Genomic DNA, 18,971 nt, shown 5'->3' on the forward strand with positions numbered 1-18,971 from the left:
GTGGACCCTCACCAATAGGATCGGATCCCAAGTGCCCAGGGGTCTCTTTCTGACTTTTTCCAGCCCGCTCCACTGGTCTCTGCCTCTAGGTCCCGCAACCGGCCTCGGGGCCAGCCCTGGAGAGAGTCAGTGAGGCAGGGCCACAGCGGGGCTGTTTATCCTTGTGCAAAGAATTTCGCATTGTGTGTTGTGGGGCGCGAGCTCAGCCTCCCCCCTCACAGCAGCTGGAAGGCGCCTTGACTGATGGGTCTGTTCGGAAATCCCAGCCCTGACCCAACTCTCCAGCTGTCGCTGACTGCGCTGTGGGCGGGACTGGGGCCGTGTCTGCGCGGGGCCCAGCCCGCAGCGGGAGGTGACGCTGCCCGGGGGTTGCGGGGCTCCAGGCCCAGGGCAGAGGTTCCAGTCACAGAAGGTCCCGTGTCAAGGTTCCAAGAGCGTCTAGCACCGACCCCAGGAGCCTGTTGGGGACAGAGAGAAGCAGCTGGATCCCGAAACCGCGCGCTGCCCCTTCACTCCCAGCTAGTAAAAATGCGGCGTCTGCTTCGCTCTCCCTAGCTGAGAGAGTCCGGAGAATCCAGTGAGAATTTTCCCCTTTTTGGCTGGGTCCCCGCTGCGCTCTGTGTCGCTGTGTGTCTCCGGGCGCAGCAATAGGGGGCGGTGCCCGCAGCTGTCAGCGAGCGGAGCTGCAGGGAGACCTGGTTCTTGGGAGGGGGAAGCGGAGACGGTGACCCGGCTCTGGAAGGAGGAGCTGTTCTCTGTGAGCCGGGTGGAACCGCCCTGATATCCCGGTCCCAGTCCCAGCAGCCCTGTCCCGGGAGCTGCCGCCCCTCAAGGCGGAGGGCTGAGAACGCCAGTGAAAGGGGTTTTCTGTTCCCAGCCTCTCTCTGAACTCGGTTTCATTTCCATGCATGGAGCTTGGGCGCCCCCAGCGCCAAACGGCTTCGCTGCTCACTGCAGGGGGAGGTTTGTGTCTGGGCTCAGACCGGCTTCTCCTCACTGTGTCTCGCACAGTAATAGCGGGCGGTGTCCTCGGGCTTCAGGCCGGTCATTTGCAGGTGCAGCAGGTTGTTGGAGTTGTCCCTGGAGATGGTGAATCGGCCTTTCACGGCATCAGGGTAGTATGTACTACTCCCATCGTAGCTGATAGCAGCGATCCACTCCAGCCCCTTCCCAGGAGCCTGCCGGACCCAGCTCATCCCATAGCTGCTGAAGGTGAAGCCGGAGGCTTTGCAGGAGAGGCGCAGAGAGTCTCCGGGCTTCTTCACATCCCCTCCGGACTCCACCAGCTCCTGGGACCGGGCACCTGGGAATAAAGAGCGGTTGTTAATAGAGGAATTAAAGCAGCTATAACACGCCATTATCCCGACTCTTCCCGTTATTCAGAGGATTAAAATACCTCGCAAAGCGGCTACGGCGACAAGCAAAAGGAGAAACTTTTTCATGTTTCTGCTGTTCAAGGACCTTCAAGGGGACTGGCTGCTCCCTGCCCAGACCCAGGGGACTTCGGATCGTCTCTGCGGGTGCAGCCTGGGCAGAGGCAGGGACAGATTTAAACAGGACGCTGACTCCCTCATTTGCATACCCCCACGACTATAAGAGACACGCTCCTTCTCGGTTACTGCGAGGGATGTTTCCTGGCCTTATAGAGCGCGTCTCGGACCTGCCCTCGGGATGGGCGCGCAGCGCCTGGTCGGCGGATCCGCAAGATGATTTTCCCCAAGGGAGAAGCGAAGGGATCGCCCCCCCCCCTTCCCCTGACCTGACACAATGATACAAACCCGCCATGTGCAATTCAGTTGATGCCTAATTTAGGGCGGGGATTTCACAGGAGCCCCAGAGACGCATCGGGCCCTGTCTCAGTGGGAACCCTTCGGTGTCCTTCGTACCCCCGACCCCTCCCCTGCACTGCGTCCCCCTGCGCATTAGCCTGTCTCTGAGCGATTGGCCCCGCCCTATTTTACAGCCCTTAGACACGTGACTGTCCCCATTGTCCTGGGTGCCCGCGCTAGGCTGAGTGACGTCATCAATGGCCGAGGTGCGGGGTCTTTTATCTCCAGGGTGACAGCGTGAAATTGTGGAACCTTATTGCGGGCGGCCCGGGAGGTCTCAGCTCCGCCCCCTGACACCAGCTGAGCTGAGGGAAAACAATCCCGAGTCCCTTTGTCAACTCCCAGCTTGGGGGAGCCAAAGTGCCAGACCTTGGTGGGGAGGGTGACTCTGAACGGGATTCGCCCCGGATTGAGGTTCCGGGAGGAGGCGATGGATCGCTGCACCCAAGGCGAGACATTGCCCGGCAAGGGATAGGTTAGCACAGGTGGGAGGTTTGTGTTACATTCACCCAGGTGCCTGAGCCCGGAGCCTGTTTCTCTACTGCCCCCTCGCGGCTGCCGTGGGCAGAGCGATTCCAGAGCCTGGGATTTTGCGTCTCTGTCAAATGAGATGAGTAAATTAAAGAGGCAACGTCTCTCATTTCTGGACTGATTCCATTGTGATCCGAAACAAAATTGGAATCTGGGTTCCGTGTCGGTAGGCAGCTTCCTCTTCGTCTATTGTCAGGGTTTGGTTGTGCCAGGAAAACGGGACGTGCCTGGAATTTGATTGTTTTCCAAAAGATGGAAAGGGAGGGAGCCGAGAGAGGAGGGATGCCACACCCACAGTCACCACTGGGGGCAGTGAGTGCAGGGGACAAATCCTGCAGTGTCAGGGAGAGGCCAGCTGGGGGCAGAGCTCACCATTTTGCCTGCCACTGGCCCCTCTGCCCCAAGCGCCTCCCCCAGCCCTTGGTCCCAGTGCTGGAGGTGAGAGAAAGACCACCGGTCCTACAGCTGTGCCTCCCCGCCCCCAGCACCACCTGGCCAGGCATCACCGCCATGGCCTGCAGCACCCATAGGCGGCCCCTTCACCAGCAGCTCTTGGTTGCCGCATCTAGCTACAGCTAGTCATCCTGTGTACCCCCCTCCCCCGGCTGAGCCTGGGAGTGCTGATGGGGGAGATGTGCTTGAGCCCTCTTTCTCCCACTCCTGGGTCAGGACCAGGGAGCACCAGCAGGGGAGGCCTGCATGGCCCTCTCCTTTGCCAACTGCCCCCAGACCAGGCCTGGGGAGCTCCAGTGAGAAAGGGCTGTGTGACCCCCCTCAGACTCCTCTACCCTTGGCTGGCTCCACCCCCAATCCCTCCAATTCTTGGCCTCTGCTCCAACTCCTGGCCCGGGGATGGCCCCTCAATCATTGGGCTATTCTAGCTCCAGGGAGCACAATAAGGATGTAAAAGGCTACACCACAGAAACTCTCACAGGAGCGATGTCTTCTTTAGGCAACATTGGATACATTTTCTGTTATGAATGCTCTGGCTCAAAGAAAGTGCTCTTCAGGGGAGGGGAATGCACGTTTTCGTACACAAACACAAAATGCTGAGAGCACTGATTTCAGCAACGGATCCCTATATGTACTATAAAGAATTAGTAACACACAGACACTAAATGAAACTGAATGTCCTTACAACAAGCCATAGTTGGCTACTTCTCAGAAAACAACCCCTCAATGTGCCCCAGCAATCAACAAACAAAATAAATACTAGCAGAATAGGACATCTTATTGTCTCTATATTATCCCATAGTAGGTGCCCACAGTTTGAATACTCCATGCTGAAGTGGTCGCCTCATCTAAAAAAAACCCTCTTGGCATTGGAAAAAGTTCATCAAAGGGCAACAGAAATAAGGAGACTTGTCATATCTTATGATATTATACATGATAGACGTTTCTAATTAATGACTGGTGCAGATAAAGTAAATTAGGAAAATTATTTACTTCTTCACATAACACAAGAACTATGGGGCACCAAATGAAATGGACAGGTAGCAGGTTTAAAACAAACAAAATGAAGTTTTTCATCATACAGCGCATAGTCAGTCTGTGGAACTCCTTGACAGAGGAATTTGTGAAGACCCGGATTTGAACAGGATTCAATAAAGAACTGGATAAACTCATGCAGGTTAAGTCCCATGAGGGGAAATCTGGACAATGAACTCACACTGACCAGACGTCTGACTAGGGCAAGATGGCCCAGTCCTGGCATACTCAGCTACAGAGCTGGGGAAATTGGCAGGAGGCTCCATCATTAGTTTAATGAGTGGCTGGGAAAAGCATCCATGTGACTGAGTTGGGTGAGTGCCACCTGTAGGTGTCTGGGCAAGGGCAACGCCTGCCAGAGATTTGCCACTTGTCATAGCATCACAGGGCGAGAGGAGCCCAAGTTTGGGGGGATCCAGGGGTCAGTGGCCCCACGGCTCAGGCAGCATCCCGGGGATCCCCTCACAGCCTTTCAACAGCCCCTGCAGATGTTCCCTGAGACAAGGCGGAGATGCCGAGCAGGAGGCCTCCAGGGCTGCAGGCATCAAACGCTTGGAACTCTGCACCCAGCGAGTGAAAGGCCTTTGGAAAGACCTGTCTGTGCCCAGCTCCGGCCCTACAGGGCTTAGGGCTTAGCTCTCTGGCTGCAGGATCCCACGGGGCCTTTTTTCCTTCTCTCCATGTTTCTCAGGTGCCGCCTCCTGAGTCTGGTGAGAAGAAAACTGCCGGGATCTTTTGCCAACGTTTGCATGGCTGGACAGGCGCAGAACTGTCTGATTCCTCAAGAGATGGAGGAAATGGTGGAAAGAGCAGACACATTTGTCCAGGCATCAGTGGGAGCTGCATCCCTCCCCTCCACCTCACCTGGCAGGTGCCTTGGCCAGCTTAGCCCTGATACCTCCCTCTGGGACTGTTCTCCCAAATGCTCCATGTATTGCCTTTGACCGTCCAAAGGGAGGTGAGAAACTCTCCATTGCTGCCCGATCTGCAGAGGTTGCACTCTCAGGGTACTGACACCTGCAGGCAATCACAAGGGCAGCTGTGGCTCTCATCTCCCAGCACTTTCAGTCAGAGGATCTGCCTTGCCACTGCCTGTCCCAGCAGTCTTTTCACCAGCTCTAGGCTTGTGGTTTCATTCTTTCCAGTGGTCCTCTCCTATAAACCTTTTTCTTTGCAAGCCGTTACTTGGATGGCCATTGAGGGCCTCTTCTTTTTCCCGGAGGCGGATTGGAGAAGATGAGCAGAGAAGATCAAAGGTCATAGTAAGGCATCACTGGAAGTTGAACTCAGGATCTTCTGCTTACAAGAAAGGCGCTTTGTCCAGCTAATCCATGGCGTCTGTTCTAGTTTATGGTCCAAGACAACCCCCACGGTTTCCAAAGTGCAGACATTTCCCTCAAGACTTCCAGACCTACTCGAAGGCAGAGCAACATTTATCCATCCAGGTGTCCTGAATGGACAGTTCCCGAAGCTATCTGAAGTCACTCCAACTTCTCTTGCCACTAGGGAAGCCCTAGGTAGGTGCTTAGGGGAGACATTGAAATGAGGTCGCTTCTCCACATAGAAAACAAAAGCCATGATGTGAGTAGGATTTGAACCCACGCCTCCCTCAGGGGATCAGAAAACCCACTTTAGGAAGACAGAGACTTGAGCCTGGCGCCTTAGATCGCTTGGCCACCCTGAAGTCGCAATGGACAGCCACAGTTTTCTTAAAAGTTGGAGTTGCTCGGGGAAGCCGAAGTGGAGCCTCTCTTTGAGCCTCTCCCCGCCCTTGCACAGCGCCGCCAATGGACACACACAGTCACCCTCCCTACAGCGGTGCGGTGGTTTGTGGTGAGTTGCAAGGCAATGGTCCGGGGGCGGGGCCAATAGAACGGGGGGGCCCAGGCGGGTGTGACGCAGCGTCGCGCTGTTCTGTCTCCTGGCAGGGGGGTTCCAGAGTCCGGCTGGACACAGAATGTCCCGCTGCTGTTTGCTCCGCCCGCCGGCCAATGGGCAGCTGGGAAATCGCTGAAGGTCTGTCTGTCTGCTGGATCTGTCACACACCGTATGACACAAGCACATGGGAATAGTCACGCAGTGCTAGTGTTTGATTCCGCGAATCTTTCCTTCACCCATCCGACAGCCAGGGCCGGATTAAGGAGGATGAATCGACCCAGAGCGTTCAATACCCCCTTAAAAACCGTTTTCTCCGAACAGCTCGGAGCCAGGTCCCGCAGGGTTCACTCCCCACAGTAGGGGCCAGACCGACACAAGTCTCCGCTCCCATGTCCCCACCTTACCGAGGGCCGAGCTCAGCCATGTCCCAGCGCAGCAGCTCCCCTTGTCACAGCCATGGCCTGATTTACCCAGCAGCCCAGCCCCGACGGGCTGCAATGAATTCCAAACCAGTTTTGTGTCTGAATGGAATTAAGAGTTTTGCTGGTTCCAACCCCAGCTGCGGCAAAGGGAACCTGTCAGGGACGGTCTAGATAACACTGAGCCCTGCCAGGAGTGCAGGGGGCTGTACTGGATGGTCTCTCTAAGCCCCTTCCAGTCCCATGAGTCTGTGTCCTCAGGAAAAGGGGATTTATATCAAGGAGTTCACATTCCAGTATCCCCTGCGTGCCAGTATGTGTGTGTGTGGGGGGGGGGAGAATTGGGGGGGGGCATTTCCTGCTGCTCCCTCCCGCAGGACTCAGCCCTGTCAATGTGGGAGGAACTCTGGGCTCAGCTCTCCCTGCTCCTCTGGCTTCACTGCCCTGCTCAGAATCCGCTTCCCCTTTTTGTGTCAGTCCCTGCTTCGCTCCGTGTCACTGTGTCTCTGGCACAGAAATACTTGGCGGTGTCCGCAGCTGTCAGCGAGGTGAGTCGCAGATAATACTTGGTGCTGGAAGAATCCACGGTGATGCTGATGCGGCCTTGCAGGGACGGGTTGTAGTCTGTGCTCCCGCTCCATGCTCCCATCCACTCCAGCCCCTGGCCCGGGGCCTGCCGTATCCAGTTCCAGTAGTTGCTGCTGGTGACGGTGCCCCCGGTGACAGAGCAGGTGAGTGTGAGGGTCTCTCCGGGCTTCACCACGCCCGGGCCGGACTCCTGGAGCCGGAGTTGGGAGAAGGCACCTGGGAAAAGCAGGGATCGGTCAGACTCAAACCCACCTGTCCCGCCCGCCCCAAGCCCCGCCGTCTCCCTCCGAGACTCACCCGGGACCAGGGCCAGGAGGAGCAGCGGGAAGAGCGAGGTGTTCATGGTGCACTAGAAGGGAACAGCTCGGCGCCTGAGGACACAGATGTTGTGCGCTCCCGGGGTCCCCTACTTTAGCCGAGACACAGGGGCGGGGATTTGCATAAGGAGGCAGCGCCCAATGGAGGAGCTAGAAGGTGACGAACAAAAGGTCCCTCTGCCTCCTTATTGGACAGAGTCTCTCACTCTCACTCACACACACAGCCACAGCCACACATAGTTGCTCGTTGCTTTAAAGCAGGAAACACAAAAGCCCAGAGTGAATTAAAGTCGCTCACCCCGCTTCTGTCTGTCTCATTAATTTTTAATGTCCGTTCATTCGCGGAAACAAATCAGGCGCCTTAGAAAACAAATTTTGGGCCCTGGGACTCCACTTATTCTGAATCCTTTCCTGTTTCAAACCCCCCAAACATTGATGCCGTATGCGTCCCAAACTCAACCCTTATTGATTATTGACGCCTCTTATTGGTTATGGATTATTAATTGGAGGGACAGGTTCGTAGCTAGGTAGGCTGTTAAATGTTTCTATTGCCTTATTACGGGAATCTTGGCCCCAGGTGTGACGTAGTGGGGGGTAACTTGCTAACTCACTGGCCACTGTCTGTAGCACCACCGAGCAAGACAGGCGATGAGTCATTATGCAAAGAGGGTATCTCAACCTGTCTGACCAGCTAACCCCCATGGAGAGGAACAAAGGAAGGTGGATGCTGCCCTGGCTGGGGGGCAGGGCTGGAGGAGAGTTAGTTTAGTTTCTGTCTGGGAGGATGGAGGAAGCAGCCTCAGCAACAGGCTGGGGGGTTTAGAAGCCGGACCCCCCATATCAAGGGGGGCTGAGACATCCTAGGCCTGCCCTGTAACCAGATGACATCTGTGCTGTGCTGTATGCTGGAGAAGCAATACACTCCCTCTATTCTATTGGTTGGTGTAGTCTGTTCGTGCCATTCCGGGGGTGCAGGAGACGGGGGAACCCCAACGCGTCGTCACATCAGATACCCTAGAGATCTTAGCAAATCTCAGCCTGATATTCCCAAGGACAAGAGTCTCCGTTTCTGGCGGGTTTTAGCCGCTGTTCTTTCCCCCCATAACCACATGCTGGCAGAAGGGTTTGTGACACTTTAACTGGGCTACGAGAGCTTTCATTGCATTCTCTGGTCACATTGGGTCGGCGTAACAGGGGTGTAACCTGGAACTGGCACCAGGATCTCGGCTCCAGCCCCTCGCCTGAAAGAAGCATTTTAACTCTCTACTCGAGCTTCGTGCTCAAACGTGACACTTTGCTGCCCTCGTGTGGCTCTGTCCCATTGGTGAGCGTGGGAACTATTTCGCTCTTTTTCCTTAAGGTTCATGTAACTTGACCATTTGCTTTTGCCTGTGACGCATCGGGGACAGGAGGTTTGTTTATTTGTGGTTTGAAGCCAGTTTCCAGGATTGTCCCTGCACCGCACAAACTGCATCTTTCTTTCAACTCAGAGGGCGTATTGAGGACCCGAAAGAGTTAATCCGTGACGTCAGAACGTTCCATCCTGACCTGCCTTTGCTCTCGTGCGCCTCACGCAGGGCTGTTTTGCGCGTGTCTCTGCTGCCCTCGTGCGGCAGACGCGGGAACTTCCGCAGCGCTGGTTTGTGTACGAGCAGCCGCAGGGTTCGTGTCACTATTTCGCTCTCTTTTCCTTAAGGTTTGGGTAACATTTTTTAGCCCCTCGTGAGCTGGGGCTGGCGAAGCTGCCCGGGGAGAAAGGCAGCGCTGCGCTCTGCAGCCAGTGCCCATGAGGGTTCCGTGATCGCTGTTCAGAGCGAGGGGAAGGGGACCGGGCTTCTTGTCTGATTAATCCTTCGGAAGCTTCTGATGCAGACTGAGTGTGACGGGGCCCCAGTGACTCCAGACAACCCGCATCCCCTTTTTGTACCAGCCCCGCTGCGCTCTGTGTCACTATCTCTGACGCAGTAAGAGGTGCCGGTGTCTGCAGCTGTAGGGAGACCTGGTTCTTGGCCGTTTCTATAAAAATGCTCGTCGGCCAGACCTGGCAAACCCCTAGTTCTCATTCTGTGGATATATCCGAGTTACTCACTCCAACGTTGTCCCGGGGGGCTACCGGGCCCACTCCCATTCGTAGCTGCTGCTAGTCACGGAGACCCCGCACACAGCGCAGCTCAGGGCGAGGGTCTCTCTGGCCTTCACCTGTCCCGGGCCGGCTGCGACCAGTTGGGACACGTGGGAAAAAGGCAACGACACCTCTGTAGAAATGAGCCAGCCCATGAATCTCTGGACCTGTCCCCAAATCTCCCGCTCTCTAACACACAATCATAGAAGGGGGCCGAGAACAGGGCAAGGAAAAGTCACAGAAATTTCATTATCGCTTTCGTGTACTGAGTGAAACTCTCTAGCGGGCAGGGTCGGGCAGGTCTGTGTCCGGGCAGAGACTGAGGCTCCTAGCACAAGAGGCTGAAATTTACATAATCCCGGGCAGGGATTTGCATGCAGACTGCACCCAGAGGGTATAAACGGGACAGATCTCTAGATAGGGAGCAGTGTGGGGTGGGAAGCACAGTCACACTCCCCTGCAAGTCCCAGCGTGTAACCCCTAGTCAATTCGGGTTCATTGGAGCTCTGGACTGGGGGTCGGATCCCTGCACTGCGGTTTCTGAATCCATCTTCCAGCCGCGCCTGCTGCCTCGCGCCCTGGGCTCGGCTGGGAAATACAGACACTGGGGGCAACTTTCTGGAGACGTGAGACTCTCCCGGGAGTGTCCGCTGAGGAGGGAATAGCGGCTGCGGGGAGCCAGAGGCGGGTTCCTGGCACCGGAAAGTGAGAAGCAGCCTCGGTGCAGGGCAGAGCGCTGGGCAGGGCGGGCGGGGCAGCTTGTGTCGCTGGGAGGATGCAGTCCGGGGCCGCAGTGACACAGGGACATCGCACCTTTGTGTGTTTGTACCTCTCAAGTACAATTAGTCGTGGTGCGATGAGAGGGAAGGTCGCTCCCAGGGATTCATACCTGGTTACAGGACAGAAAGCAAAGGGTAGGAATAAATGGTCAGTTTTCAGGAATAAGGGGCCAGGGTTTTGGCGAGGCAGGGATCTGCATGCTGGCTTCCCAACGTGACTATAAATGAAGAAAGGGTCTGAGCTCTGTCTCCACGTGGGGATCTCTCTCTCTACTCTCTCCCCTCCCCCACCCTGACACTGAATTCAAGTCAGCAAAGTGTGCAACTGCCAAACGTATTTGGAAGCCCAAACTCAATTGAAATAAATCACTAGCTGAGTCGCTGGTTCCTCCTCTCTTGGGACTGAAATCTCTGCGGGGGACACGGTTTTTTTGTTTCCTTCTGTGGGTTGGTTTGTTCGCTCCAGATGTTGGTGTGTTCGCTCGCTGATGGGGGTTTAGACAGAGTCCTTCCTGCCATGGTGGGACTGAGCAGCCAGGCAGCGCCTCGCTCCCTCAGGCACCTTTGAGATTTCAGACCTAATTCATTCACGCAAATCCAACGTTCTCCGCCTCCATCTAAAGTCCGACCCTGCCCGTATAACGCAGAGAGCAAGAGTCTTGCTGTGAGCCGACTCCAGGCCCTGTGACACGCAGCTACCGTGGGTAGGAACATGGCTGGGGCTGCAAACACAGGAGCACCGCTAGGCACTAAGCATGCGCACAAACACACTGTGGAATCTCAGAATCCCAGGGCTGGAAGAGGCCTCAGGAGGTCAGTGAGTCCAGCCCCCCGCTCTAGGCAGGACCAATTCCAACCAAATTAACCCAGCCAGGGCTTTGTCAAACCAAGACTTAGAAACCCCTAGAGATGGAGATTCCACCACCTCCCTAGGGAACCCATCCCAGGGCTTCTCCACCCTCCTAGGGCAACAGTTTTTACTAATATCCAATCTAGACCTCCCCCCCTATCACGTGGAGAGACAGCTCTAAGGGCCCCAGAACATAAAATCAAGTGATATAACGAATAATTAATACTGGTACAAACACGGAAAACACCATTTCTTTCATTGAACCAAATCGCCCAGCCTCCGCAGAGACCGCCAAAAATTGCCGATACCGACTGTATTTCAAGTCGTCACGGCGGGGTATTGGGAAAAGTTTTCAATTAGCAATAATCACACCTCGGATTAACCTCATCGGTTACGATATTGCCACTGCGCAAAGACAATGAAACTAGCCCCCGGAGCCATCACCCGGGGCAGGCTACGGGCTCCCAGCTTAGGGCGAGGCCCGGTACCGTGGCGGGAAGCCGGGTACAAAGTGCCCCAGCACCGCTGCCTCCTGAGCCCCGGCAGCCCAGCCAGACCCAGCGGGCTTGCGGGGTTCAGCGCTTCTGTGCCAGCGCTTCTGGCCGCAGAGGCCTCTGGGAGCGCGATGGAAATGTGAGACTTTCTTCAGCGGGAGGGATCCAGTCTGTGGGCTCCAGAGGGCTGGCGGGAGGCAGCGGAGAAAGGAGCGGCTCCAGAAAATGGCGGGGCCGGCGCAGCCATCAACCGCTTTCTGGCTTTGCCTATTTGAAACCTCACTTGAGCTCGGGAGTGTTCTAAGAGCCCCTGCCCCAGCCTTGCGGGAGGGTCCACTGGCCGTAGGGATAAACTGATTCCGGGGGACAAATAATGAAAAACAGGGTCAGGGGGCGCTGGTCAGAGGTTCAAAACAAGGGAGCTGGATGAGGACCGGAGCAGAGGACCCTGGAGAGCTCCCGCTGCTCCTCAAAGCGATGGCAGGGAGCCAGAAGATGCTGCCCGGAGGAACTCTGCTGGGATATGTGAAATTGGGGAGGATCAGAAATAGGCCCCACAGTGGCAGAGAACCCCCAAGTCCAGCATCCTCCTCCATAGAGGGGGCGCCATTTACACACACAGCAGCTGTCCCCAGGGATCGCTGCCCCAGCGCAGCGCAGGACATTGCTCCGCCTGCCTGTGAGAAGCCATCGCGCAGGGGCTGGACACTCCCCAGGGGAGGCTCACGGGAGGTGACAAACGCAGCAGGGGCCGATTTTCACCGTGCGATTGCGGGGAAGCCCCCAAGACAGCGCGTAACCCCGAGAAGCAGCGACACAGCCCCGGACACTGACCGGGCAGCGCTTAGTCCGGCTGAGTCCCCGCCCGCCCGCATCTCGGCGCGTCCCCTCCCCGCGGGATTGACACTGACAGCAGCGGCCCCGGGATGCTCCTCCGGGACGTGACTCCAATGCGGGGACACTGCGATGGGTCCCGATCCACTGTCGGAAACGTCACTGGCCGCCCCTTCCGGCGGAAACGCGCGGGGATGGCCGCGCAGTGGGAGCGGGTCTCACGCCAAGGGCAGCACCGACCCCATCGGACTCCGACCGCCCGTTCGCAGCGCTGCGCCGCCAGTTCCCATCGGACCCGCATGTGACCAACGCCCCTTTCCCATTCCCAGCGCACCTGGCCAGCGAGTGACCGAGGGAGCGTTCTCGGGAATGGTGTTTATAGGGAGGCGATACAGCAGTGGTGAGTTGTGGGGGGTGCGCAGAATGCACCAGCCCGTTTGTCTCTGCGAGTATCTGGGAGGAAATAAATGAATAGACACCAAACCTCCCTCGTTCTCGGCATTCCCTGGAATGTGTCCCTGCTCCGCCAGCACCGCCCAGCACAGAACCCGAACACAACTGCAGCTCCAAACCAGGCCACGCTGAGTGTCCAGCTCCCAACCGGTCGGGCAGTGCTAGTGAATTATAAAATACAGACTCCTTGGCAGAGACCCACAGTCCATTTCCCGCAAGTGTCTCTGCATTGGAAATGCCTAGAGAGAGAACAGCCACAAAGGGGTGTGTGACCGGGTGGGGTCATTTATGCGGGGATGCCCTGTTCACACCTGTGCACCATTGAACTGTTCACTCCACCTGCTCCCCAGAGGGGCTTTAGAAGTCGGAGAGTTCGGGTTAGTGGCAGGTGAACAGAGTCAGGGACATTCGTGTGACAGGTTAGGAGAGAGACAAGGTCACTTCTGCAACATTAGCAACCAGGGTCGCCGTTTTCTTACTTGCCGTGTGTGTGCTGGGAAGAATGTGCAGCAGCATCTGCTCCCCTCTGCCCGCACACATCTGCCTGCCTCCGAACACCCCGCTCCCCACAATTCATCTCTGCCTCCCCCCTTTCTTTCTTCCCTCCTCCACACTCCTCCTCTGTAAATGTATCTGCACTTGAACTTTTCTTTCTTTCTTTCTTTCTCGGAAAAAAATGTCCACTCCAGCTATTCAGGGAGAGCTGCCCAGTTGCGTTTCCTCCGCTTTCTTTTTTCTTCTCGTTGACAGGGAGGTTGGTTGGGGAAATCTCTTTGATCTGAGCTGATCTGGCCTCGCTGAACTGTTAGGAATCCGCTTCCCCTTTTTGTGTGAGTCCCTGCTGGGCTCTGTGTCATTGTGCAGCCTGATGCAGTAATAGGTTGTGACGGCGCGTTGGGGTTCCCCCACCTCCTACACCCCCGGAATGGCACGAACAGACTCCACCAGCCAGTAGAATAGAGGGAGTTTATTGCTTCTCCAGGATATAGCACAGCACAGATGTCATCAGGTTACAGGGGGTTCTGGGCTTCTAAACCCTCCAGCCTGTTGCTTAGGCGGCTTCCTCCATGATCCCAGACAGAACCTAACTAACTCTCTTCCAGCCCTGCCCCCAGCCAGCAGCGGCATTCCACCTTCCTTTGTTCCTCTCCCTGGGGGGTAGCTGGTCAGACAGGTTGAGAGATCCCTTTGCATAATGACTCATCCTCTGTGTCGCTGGGCCGTGGTACCGACAGCAGCCAGTGGGGGTTACCACAGAGCCAGCATAGACAGCAGCCCGATACCCCCACTACGTCACAGTAATAGGTGCCACTGTCTCCGGCTTCCAGACTTCTCATTTCCAAATACACCTCGCCCTTCGGCGTGTCCCTGGAGATGCTCAAGCGGCTTTTCAGGGACGCGTTGTAGTTAACTTGTCATCACCCCAGAACACAGTGGTTAGCCACTCCAGTCCTTTCCCTGGGGGCTGTCGGATCCAGCCCACTCCAATGCCGCTAGTGGTGAGAGAGAATCCGGACACGGAGCAGGTGAGGCTCAGGGTCTGCGAAGGCTTCACCTGGGCGGCTCCGGGCTGCCGCAGTGTCACCTGGGAGCGGCCACCTGCAAAGAGCCAGGAGAAACCTCAGCCAGAGCGCGGGGCGCGGCGCGCTCCGCGGGGCAGAGACAGCTCGCGCCGAGGCACTTACCTGCCGCCAGGGCACAGAGCAGGAGAGACGGGAGCAGGAATTTCATCTCCCCGCTGGGCAGCCAGACAGACACAGGCACCGAGACCCGGAGGGAGCGACACGGGCTGGGCGTTGGGAGGAGCCGCGGAACAAGAAATAGTCTGTGCTGGAGAGGAAACAAACCCCTCATTTGCATAGCGCGCGCGGCATGCAAAGCAGGGGCCGGTTCGTTCGCTCTTTAGTACCCAGAGATGTGATAGAGAAACCAGGGACTCTCTGGGGAAGGAGCCACAGGTGCCCCGAACCGGCAGATTCCTAAGCGCGTGTCCTTGCAATGAAAGGGGGACATGGACATGCGGTTACTTCCCCGCACAGGAAGCAAAGGCGGTGCCCGGAGCGGGATTTGAACCCACGGCTGAGTTCGGAGACCCGAATACCCATGAGAGGACAGAGAGATCCTGGACTGGGCCGCTTTGTTTGATCACTCCCCCGCCCTGACAGCGGCCCGGGCAGTTTCTTTCGACCTTCGTTTTCCTAAATGTTTGCGTTTCTCGGGGGTGGCCAACATCCAAGCCAGGCGCAGAGGTGAGTGAGTGGGGGCGGGGAGCTTGCAGCTTGGACCAGAACTTCCCAGAGGGTAAGAGAAACACGCGGTTTCGGTCAGACCATTGTCCTACCGACAAGAGAGATACAAAGGAACAGAAACAAGCAACGAGCCCAACCCAGCAGGGAAATAAACTGATGATGCTTAACAGGGATGAGAAACTGAACCTCGAGTACAAGTTTCAAAGGGAAGAAAACACAACCCCCAGCATCAAACACCGCCCCGCTTTACACATTCCGACAGGGTTGGCCGTTAAAAAAACCTATTTCACAGTATTTATCTGCAAGATAAATAAGAATCGTTCCTCTCGGTTTAGTTCTGTGATCTCGGAACAAGATGATCTTTCTTTCAACAACAAAACCAGGGGAAAGCGCGCACGCAGTCCCCCACTATCACAAATTGTGCAGTCGAGTTTTCGCTCTTTGAGAAAATCGCAGGGGTCAGCGCACCCGCAGTGCAATGGATGGGCCTCACCCTGGGAAAACCACCTTCCTGAGCGTGGTATTTCCCCCGCCAGGTAAGTATAAAGTCTTGTCTCAGAGCCCCCACCAGCCCTCAAGCGCCCCGAACTCTCACATCACGGTGGCTCCCACCTCCGCCTCCAAACAACCCCGCCGGCACTGCTTCCCGCTGCTGCCAGCTGCCTCCCCCGACCCCCCCATTTCCCCGACCCCACCCAGAGCCCCGCTTGCAAATTAGGGCCCCGTTCGTCAGCCCGCTCCCACTCCCACAGTGCTCCGCTCGCGCACACATCTGCATACGTGCACACGCGGCTCCGCCCCTCCGGATGGGCCACGCCCCTGACAGCCCTTGGTCCACACTCTCCAGTCCAGCCAGACCCGGCTCTTCAGCTGCTCAGCGCCCGATAGACAGAGCCCAGGCACCTCTCTCAAGTGCTGCGGGGGAGGGGGGGGGTTAAGGGAAAGTAGCAGGGCGGGGGACAAAGGGGCGCAGCAGGAGAGGTTGCATTTGGCCACACGCCCGGGCGCTCACTGTCACTGTCCGCTCCCCCGATCAAGTCATCAGGCGAGCAAATGGCGGAGTATGTGGTGGAGCCGTGAATCTGGGCGAGCCACTCCAGCCCCTTCCCGGGAGCCTGCCGGACCCAGTGCATCCAGTAGCTGCTGAGGGTGAAGCCAGAGGCTTTGCAGGAGAGGCGCAGAGAGTCTCCGGGCTTCTTCACATCCCCTCCGGACTCCACCAGCACCTGGGACCGGGCACCTGGGAACACAGACAAGTTATCAGTATTGGTATCCACGCCAGAGGAATTTAATATTCTTCTTCCGTTGTTCAGCGCTAGAAAATACCTTCCCAAGCCGCTACAGACACAGAGAAGGAGCAAAAATTCCATGTTTCCTGGGGCTGGTGGGGAAAGTTCTCCGGGGGCTGCGGATTGTTCCTGCGGGTGCAGCCTGGGCAGAGGGAGGGACAGATTTAAACAGCACTCTTACTCCCTTATTTGCATACCCCGCCTCATAACAGACATGGCGCGTTGACTATAAAAGACTCGCCGTGCTCATGCCAGTGATGTGCTTGACACGCCCTAGGGCTACGGTCAGACTTCCCCGGCCTGGATGTCTGTGCAGCGCCGGGCACAGGGCGCTGGGATCGTCTTGACATTTTTGGACATCTGGAAGAAATGAAGCCGGCGGTGACTGTGTTTCCTCACACAGGGGCCGATAGACTGGCTGTTTCCAGGTGTCATGGGCGCCAATAGCCTGTTTCCCAAAGCCCTTTGGGGAGAGCATCGATCTATATATGGGCAGAGGACTCCTCTCTGAGCTATTCGGTCCCTTTGGAGCAACAGCGCCACCCGCTGATAAACACGCGGCACTTTCACTACAGGAGATTTTACTAGATACGGGGGAGCGATTCCCGTGGCTTTTGCTCCTGCCTCTGACCTGGCCGGGCCCAGGGAGCCAAAGAGCTGTGGGGCTCTCCCGGGACTGAGCTGCACTTGTGTGATGTAATGTTGGTACCTTGGTGGTTGCTGTGCTGGGCGGCGGGCTGTGGGTGACCTCTGCTGGCGGCTATTTGTAGCATGGCCCAGCAGCACAGGGGCTCCAACCAGTTGCCTCCCAGAGAGAGGAACAAAGGAAGGAGGGGGCAGGGCTTTTTAATTTCTGTCTGGTATCATGGAAGAAGCAGCCTAAGCAACGGGCTGGAATTTAGGGGTCCAGTCTCCCCCATCTCAGCCCTGTAACCGGATTGCATCTTTGCTGGGCTGTACCCTGGAGAAGCAATAATCTCCCCCTATTCTGCTGGCTGGTGGAGTCTGTTCGTGCCACTATGGGGGTGCAGGAGGAGGGGGAACCCCGACGCGCTGCCACAACTTGCTAGAGAGCCCCGCAACTCTGCCCATGGGCTCTGGAGGCTTCTCCCCTACAGGGAGCACTGGCACGCAGGACTCAGCCCTGCCACTCCCGGCTTGGGCCGCAGCGTTCATGTCTTGGGAGGGGGCAGGGACTGGGCCTTCGACAGGATGCTTGCATGTTGGCGATTTAGCGGACTTCCACAGATAAGGGCTTCAATGGGGGTGGGGGTGGTGCTGTGACTACAAGGGGCTCTGCGGATCACGGCTACAGCCTGGAGAGGTGCTGGAAACTCTGGGGGTTGCACCGGGTTCGGGGCTTCAGCCTGGGGGGCGCTGGGAATTCAGCATGGAAGGGGCTGGCAGGATCAACATTTCAGCCTCGTAGCAGGTGCCGGGATTTGGGGCTTCAGCACCTCAGCCTGAAATCCCCCCTCTTGAGGAACCTTCTTTGGGGTGCCCATGGGGAGGGGTGACACAAACCTCTGACTCACCCCCGCACCCTGACCCCTCTATCACACACAGGCTGCCTCGTCTCTCACTGGCCGCCTGTCGTTCTGCCTCTGTGCCCTGCCTGAGAGCGCCCCCTGCTGGCACCGCCTGCCGCATTCACCTGACCTGAATGTAACCCTCCCTTCACGATAATACATTTCCTATGAAAAGGGTGACCACCCGTCCCGTTTTTAACGGGAAATTCCTGTACTTAAGTCCCCTGGCTCCCCTGAAGATGTCTTGACGGGCGAATTGTCCAGTATTTGCAGCTCGTGGTCGCCCCCTGCTGGTCAGCTGGTGTCTCCTGCTGGTAACTGGCAGGTGGATGAGATTATTGCAAGAATATGTCACTGAAGCCGGTAGTATTTTTAGGACAGAAATTGAGAGACTAGATCTGAGACCCCCTGGCCGGAGGCTGACACAACGGAACGGGGCTCTTGGCTTTAGCCGCCTCCCAGCCTGACTGCTCGAGTTTTAATTCTGTGCCTCAGGAAGAGACTAAACCGAAGCGGGCAGGGCCCCCACCTGGAGCCGCCCCTTAGAAGGTGTCTCTACTTGAGCAACCAGAATTGGAACCAAATCTCCCTTGTGGCCCTGCTGGCGGTACGAAGGGAGCCTGGAAACCCAGAGTCAGCGAGACCTTACTCGGGGCTGTCTCCGGCTGGAACCCATAGCGACCAATGCCCGGCTGTTCCGTTCAGCACCGCTCCTCCCCGCTGTGTCCTCCCTTCAAAGCCCTCCCCGAGTAGCGCCCTTTGTCTCGGGCTCGCTCTCCGCCCGGAGGCGCGTTCCAGGAGCCTGTGACTGGCAGGGCCCCTCGCTCGCGGCGGGGTTGGCTAAAAGGCGTCAGCAGCCAGGGCCCCTCCCCCGCTGGAGCTGTGGGTGAGCGTCGGGAGCAGGGCCCTGGGGGCGGATCCGGTCCTTGGGCAGACCCACATTTCCTGCCCCTTGCTCCAGCCACATCCAGCTTCTCCAGCGGCTGCGATGGCTCCGATCCCTTCCAGCTGGAGCTGACTGTGTCCCAGGAACTGAGTCGTACCCTGGAAAGTGATTTAGGCACTTAGGGCTCTAAACCCCTTTAACTGTCTCTGATTCTATGTCACTGGAGGCCGGGGGGTAATGACCCGGGTTCACACGGGCAACCACTGGCCCGGGTGAGTGAGGAATTAGCAGGAGCCCTGGGTTCTCTCACTGGGGTTTTTGAAGGGCTGTGGCTCTGGTTTGTGTCACTGTGTCCCGAGCGCAGTAATACGTGGCGGTGTCATCGGCTCGCAGGCTGCCCAGCTGCACCCAGGCCGTGGTTATGGAGTTGTCCCTG

General features: G+C 57.1%; 2 non-coding genes, 1 pseudogene and 1 gene segment (V, D, J or C); all 4 read right to left on the bottom strand.

The window, feature by feature from the left end:
- Nucleotides 1–11: 11 nt before the first annotated feature.
- Nucleotides 12–1,511, bottom strand: LOC149521152 (Ig heavy chain V region 914-like). The segment is given in 2 exon segments: nt 12–1,303; nt 1,397–1,511. Coding segments are annotated over 2 exon segments (372 nt in total).
- Nucleotides 1,512–6,593: 5,082 nt separating this feature from the next.
- On the bottom strand, nt 6,594–7,117 carry LOC149521153 (Ig heavy chain V region 3-6 pseudogene; annotated as a pseudogene). The gene is made up of 2 exons (XR_016348092.1): nt 7,031–7,117; nt 6,594–6,949 (listed from the first exon to the last, which is right to left on the bottom strand). The product of XR_016348092.1 is annotated as an Ig heavy chain V region 3-6 pseudogene (transcript).
- Nucleotides 7,118–11,077: 3,960 nt separating this feature from the next.
- On the bottom strand, nt 11,078–11,218 carry LOC149521154 (U4 spliceosomal RNA). The gene has a single exon (XR_016348115.1). It is a non-coding gene; the product is annotated as a U4 spliceosomal RNA (small nuclear RNA).
- A 3,993-nt stretch (nt 11,219–15,211) lies between these two features.
- LOC142821404 (U1 spliceosomal RNA) lies at nt 15,212–15,375 on the bottom strand. The gene has a single exon (XR_012898178.2). It is a non-coding gene; the product is annotated as a U1 spliceosomal RNA (small nuclear RNA).
- Between the last annotated feature and the right edge of the window lie 3,596 nt (nt 15,376–18,971).

The sequence above is a fragment of the Pelodiscus sinensis genome, chromosome 30 (genome assembly GCF_052426305.1).
Source record: "Pelodiscus sinensis isolate ZL-2025 chromosome 30, ASM5242630v1, whole genome shotgun sequence".
Classification (NCBI taxonomy): Eukaryota; Metazoa; Chordata; order Testudines; family Trionychidae; genus Pelodiscus; species Pelodiscus sinensis.